The 5,263-nt window shown below is 38.6% G+C and overlaps 1 protein-coding gene across 4 annotated transcripts in view; it reads right to left on the reverse strand.

The window, feature by feature from the left end:
• Window positions 1-430: 430 nt before the first annotated feature.
• The window catches only part of LOC106954516 (mucin-12), a 51,349-nt gene continuing 46,516 nt past the window's right edge, over window positions 431-5,263 (reverse strand). For all 4 annotated transcript variants that reach the window (XM_015044061.1, XM_015044058.1, XM_015044059.1 and 1 more), the window contains one exon: window positions 431-746. In XM_015044061.1, coding sequence (XP_014899547.1) covers window positions 557-746 — 190 coding nt within the window. In that variant the 3' untranslated portion in view covers window positions 431-556. The remainder of the gene's footprint in view (window positions 747-5,263) is intronic.

The following is a 5,263-nucleotide window of genomic DNA, read 5'->3' on the forward strand; positions in this document are numbered from 1 at the left end:
GTGTGCTGACCCTCATTAGTCCATAAAAGAAAAATCTCTTTCTCCCCCATAAATTCTGCTAATTTAACATTTAATAAATATGTTCTCTTATCTGCTGTATTGTCCCTTCGCTCCCATACCTGGACAGTATATATTCTCTTTATGTCTCCTAATAGCTTCCTGACTATGAGTTATATGGCAGACTAAACTTTTGCATTTCCTTGACTTCAGTGAGGTTTTTTTTTTCTCCATCCTGCCCCTGGATCAAATTTGTAAATGCTGAAGATGCATAAAAAAAAAATAAAAAAATAAAAAAATAAAAAAACAAACAGAAACAACATGTGCAGTCTGGTGAAATCATTTCCATCATGTCTTAATAGAATCAGATTAAAAACTGTTTCTCCGTCATAGTAATTTATTTGCATCTTAATCCTCCTGGTAATTTCACAGTTTTTTTTTTCCTCCCCTTCACAGAGTCAAATGTCACTTTTTTTTATTTTTGTTTTTTGTAAAGAAGCGTGTGCGGTGCATTACAGTAACAAAATGTCTTCCCCCCCCACCCCCTATCCCCTGACACTCAGAGGAACCAAAAGCACTTCTTCCGGTTCTTCTTGGCGGAGGCAGGGGGTCGCATTAGTTGTGGAGAGTCTTGTTGGTGAGGTGTTGCGGCCTGGGAGGTGGGAGTCTGTGGTGAGCCCTCTGGAGGGTCGCCCACCTTCCAAGTTCGTACCACCTGCCCTTCTTGCAGACGGAAATCGTGCTCCACACTGAAAAGAGGATTTAAAAAAAATATATATAAAAAAACAGCATTTCTTTCTATTGGTCACATGAAGCAGACAGAAAAAACAAAAACAACAACAACAAAAAAAACAACACTCAATCTTCTGTAAACTTCCCCAGGATCAATCATGCCTTAGAATTGCAATTTTATATGGAAATGTGTTTCAAAAAATGTACACAGACAATGACAAAAAATTACATTGCTACTCGACATCTCATACTTAGAAAACACTTATCGAAGAACATTAAAATCCCTCTCTGAGTCTCTCTCTTTGGGGTCGATGCACCTTCCTGTGCTTCCAATTTGTGTGAAAATATCTCTCTTCAAAAACAACTTACAGTACTGTAGAAGCATGTGTTTACAGCAATGGTTTATTATAAACTATATTTCTCATGGGTTTTTGTGTTCAATCTCTCCAAAGGATTCATAGCTTGGTGCAGATTTTTTAATATATCTTTTTTTTTTGTCCTTGCGAACGTTTCTTCAAGTGTTGTTCCCGTTTCGTTTAGCTCCTTGAAATGAACCTCTTCTTGTAAAACAACACATAAGTAATTCTGAGTGGTGCTGAGTCATGACGCACAATGGAAAGTTTTCATATTAGTGAGGTTCACCTTGATCAGGAAGCTATTTCTGAAGAAGAGTTGGGAAGAGCAAAATCTTTCAGGTGGCCTTTCGGCATACATACAATACACACCCATTGGCACCAGCGTGTACAATTAAAAAAAAAATAATAATTTTACTAAAATGGAAAAAAAAAAGGTGAAAATATAACCTTGACTTTAAGTGCATTTATTCAGTGTGTAAAAAGAAACCATGTTTAATAATTGTTTTTTTTTAAACCACCATTGTCACAATTAGTGGGACCCCTGCTGTCACCAAACCCCCTTTTTGGATGGTTCTTTGTCATCTCATGCAACATTTCACAAGGCTGCAGAGAACAGAGGGATCTTTGACCATTTCTCTTTGTTCAACCTCTCTTGATCGTTACCCCCTCTTTTAAAGTAGTGGATGAGACTGAGACAGCCATGACAGCTTTTATATTTAAACCATTTCTGTGTATATTTGGCTGGATATTTCGGATTAATACTCTAACAATGTCATGCCTCCTCATTTCCATTTCTTTTAAAATTGAGCAGTCATTCTCGGCTTCTCTATTGATATTTAAAATCTCATGTAGTTACAAAAAAAATGCTACGCCATAATCTAACAAGGTTCTAGAGATCCTTGGAAGAGAAATAGTCAAACAGCATCAGACCTGGCAATATAAACCTTTTGTATTGGAAACAAGAATATAGAGATCTTTTCGAAGAATGAATGAAGTTGGTGACGCAGCTTGACGGGGGACATCAAGCTAATGTAGCGCCCTATCAATATCTTACTGAAATTTAAACAAATATTATTTGTATGTTGACTCGCTGTTGACGATGAAGCAGCAGCGATAAACATCAATCTCAAACTCCAGAGGGTCTTTGTCTGTCTGTGTGTCTGTCTAGGTGAGGTGGGTTTAGCCACTGAAAAGCTAAAACTTTTCAGTCTCCTTTGACTAAGTTAGAGTATCAGTACCTATCATCATAACTTTAGATTTGTAATGGTAAGGCAGAAATAACTTTAAAATTTGAGATTTTTTTTTTTTCTCTCTACTTTGCCACTTAACAGTTTTCGGTGGCTAGAAAAACGTGGATCATCCTCCAGTCATGTTTGACAACGTCAATTTCATCCACATTCAAGTGTTCATTTTTTGGACTTTTTTTTTTTTTTTGAAAATCTAATTTAATTTGGATTCGTCCCATCTCTAACCCTGCTTGCAAAATGCAGAAGACATGCTGGGTGTCCTGAGGAAACCCGGTTGCTCTTTAAGATCGGGTGATGAGTCCCGCCCGTAGCTATGGTTAGGACACAACTCCAAATTGCTTTGATGTAAAGAGCAGATACTCGTCTAGAGAAAAGGAGCAGAAATTGGGTTATCTTAATGTTTTCCAAGTCATGCTGGGCTGAAAACAAAAGTAAAAAGAATATAGCCCATAACCAAACATCTTCTCAAAGAGGAGTAACAAAAGCTTATGAAAAAAAAAAAAACCCTGAAGTGCATAGAAAAAACTTTGGGATCAACCAATAACCACTGGGTAAATGTCTCACATTTAATGCACTCTGCCCCAATCCTAGTTCGTCAAAGTGCATCTCATATTTTCTTTATATTTCCTCTGTTTTTTTTTTAAGAAAAAAAATGAATGTGTCTACAGGAAGCAGCTCCTAACTGATGTAAAGCTGATGTACATCTTACATTCAATTGTAAGATAAACCGATATGTTTTAAAACCATATTGGTTTAAAAAGGAACCAAAATGATTTCCGCTGCTGGTTCAAAGAAGACTGAACTCAAATCACATTTATTTATTCTAAGGATCTGGAATTGCAAAACGATGAGTGAGGTTACAGATTTAAAGCCTTTTTCGACATCAAGTTTTCAGAAGGGTTGAAATCTGGACTCTTCTGTTTTCAACACATGAATGAAAACGAAGTGTATTTCACTCCCAGCAGTCTTCATTTACAGTTTAGGGCTCATCATTTCTGCATAAAAACACTTTTATATTGGTCAAATCTTGGCGGAAAAATAAAAAAAGGAAGATATTGATTTCTGAGTAATTTAGAGCGTTTTAAATTGCTTTATTATTTTAAAGCTGTCTAGTCTTGTTTTTTTTTTTCTTTTGGCTGATGATTACTACAATATGACACCTCTTTATTTATTTGGTTTTTTTGTACTGCATCAGGCAATTAGTGAGTATTTAACTCATTACTGATAGTTACGTAAATTTTGTAATCCATTCAATACTGAGTTGCATCACTTTTCATAGGGTAAAGATGGATCCTCAAGTGGGAAGAACCAGTGAAAAACACTGATGAATCCACACCTGGTACCTTCTACAGTCCATAATGAAGACTTTGACAAAATAAATCAAGTGCAGAGAGGCTGAATATCACTGACTAGTTCCAACCGCAGAGATTCTGGGGTTGCAGTCGATGCAGACACCAAAAAAAACAAACAAGTCAGCAAGGTGCACCGATAGTCACGTGGCGCCGTAGCTTTGGGGCTTCACTGACAAAATGAGATGTGAGCTCTGATGCGCTGCTTTGGAAGCTATCAGTAAAAGGTAAGCAATAATAAACGAATGCATCTGCAATACAGGAAGAGGAAAATATCAGCTTGCTGACTTGGTTTTGTCAGCAGTTACATGTTTAGTAAGCATTCCCCCTATTAACGGATTCTTCTTCCCTCTTTTCCTTTTTTTTTATTCACTTTTCTTCCCTGCTATTTTTTGCTTATTATGCAGTGGCCTAGTTAGCTGGTGTTTCTCATCACAGCGCAGATGCTGGAAATAAAGAGGACTCCCTCGGCAACGATACAAGGAAAGAAATGTTGCAGAGGAAGCAACGAGGACGGAGCTCAGCAGCAGGAACCGAAGTTTTTAAAGCAAAAACAATGAGGACTCTCGCACTCGCATCCATCTCGCTCCACAACTCCCACACCCGCAGTCACTCAACCACTTTACTACGGATGCCCACTGCTATTCTAATGCGCAGCAAACCTAATGAAACCTCGAACTTCAGAGAGCGGCGCGATACGAGCAGAGTGGATGTGGACAAAGTAAACAGTGGAAAAGTGTGTGGGTTCAAAGAGCGGTGGAGAGGATTTCTTCCCTTTGCAATATTTACAGCAGGTGAGGGGAGTTGGGGGGTGGGGGGGACGTTCAGGTAAACTCCAGTGTGGCAGCCGGGACTCCTCCTTCACAGTGGAAAAAAATAAAATAAAATAAAATCCTCCAAAGCTGTCAAATGAGGGAACAGTGTGCAGGAAAACAAGTCATAGAAGTTATCTGTGGGGTTGTGCTGCAATGAAATAACCCAGATAAATAAAATATACTATTCTCTCATCTTCTCTGCCACTCTATTTGTGCCACTACACACCCCGGCTCCCTGAAGATCTCCTCTGTGACTCGTCTCCTGCCCCCGCTGTGTTCTCTCTTTGTGAAAATGAATAACCTCGGACCATGGTAATGTGTGATCAAGGCACAGGGTCTCCGTAGGGGGCCGGAGGGGAGGGGAGGGGGGTACTTCCTACCCTCAGCCAGAACCATCTACTCACCGAGTTCACAAACTGTGGCAGGCAGGAAGCTGTGAACCTTACATAGGTCTCCCCACTGCTCCTCTTTAGGGCGCTGCTCACATCTCTGTGATTCTTTTGCTCCGGGCTTTCCACAAACTCAAGTCCTGCCTGCGGGCAAGTTAGATGTGCAAATCATGCAACTTGGTATTTTAGATGCAGACGTACCATGATCCAAAACATGAACAACCGACAGGCATCCAAAGGCCACATAACAGTAATGTTTAAATAAATTTCTTTTCCACAGGCGAAAAACGATTAGACATAAAAATATGATATATATATATATATATATATATATATATATATATATATATATATATATATATATATATATATATATTT

Source organism: Poecilia latipinna, unplaced genomic scaffold (assembly GCF_001443285.1).
Source record: "Poecilia latipinna isolate Pla-1442-1.1 unplaced genomic scaffold, P_latipinna-1.0 Scaffold661, whole genome shotgun sequence".
NCBI lineage: Eukaryota > Metazoa > Chordata > Actinopteri > Cyprinodontiformes > Poeciliidae > Poecilia > Poecilia latipinna.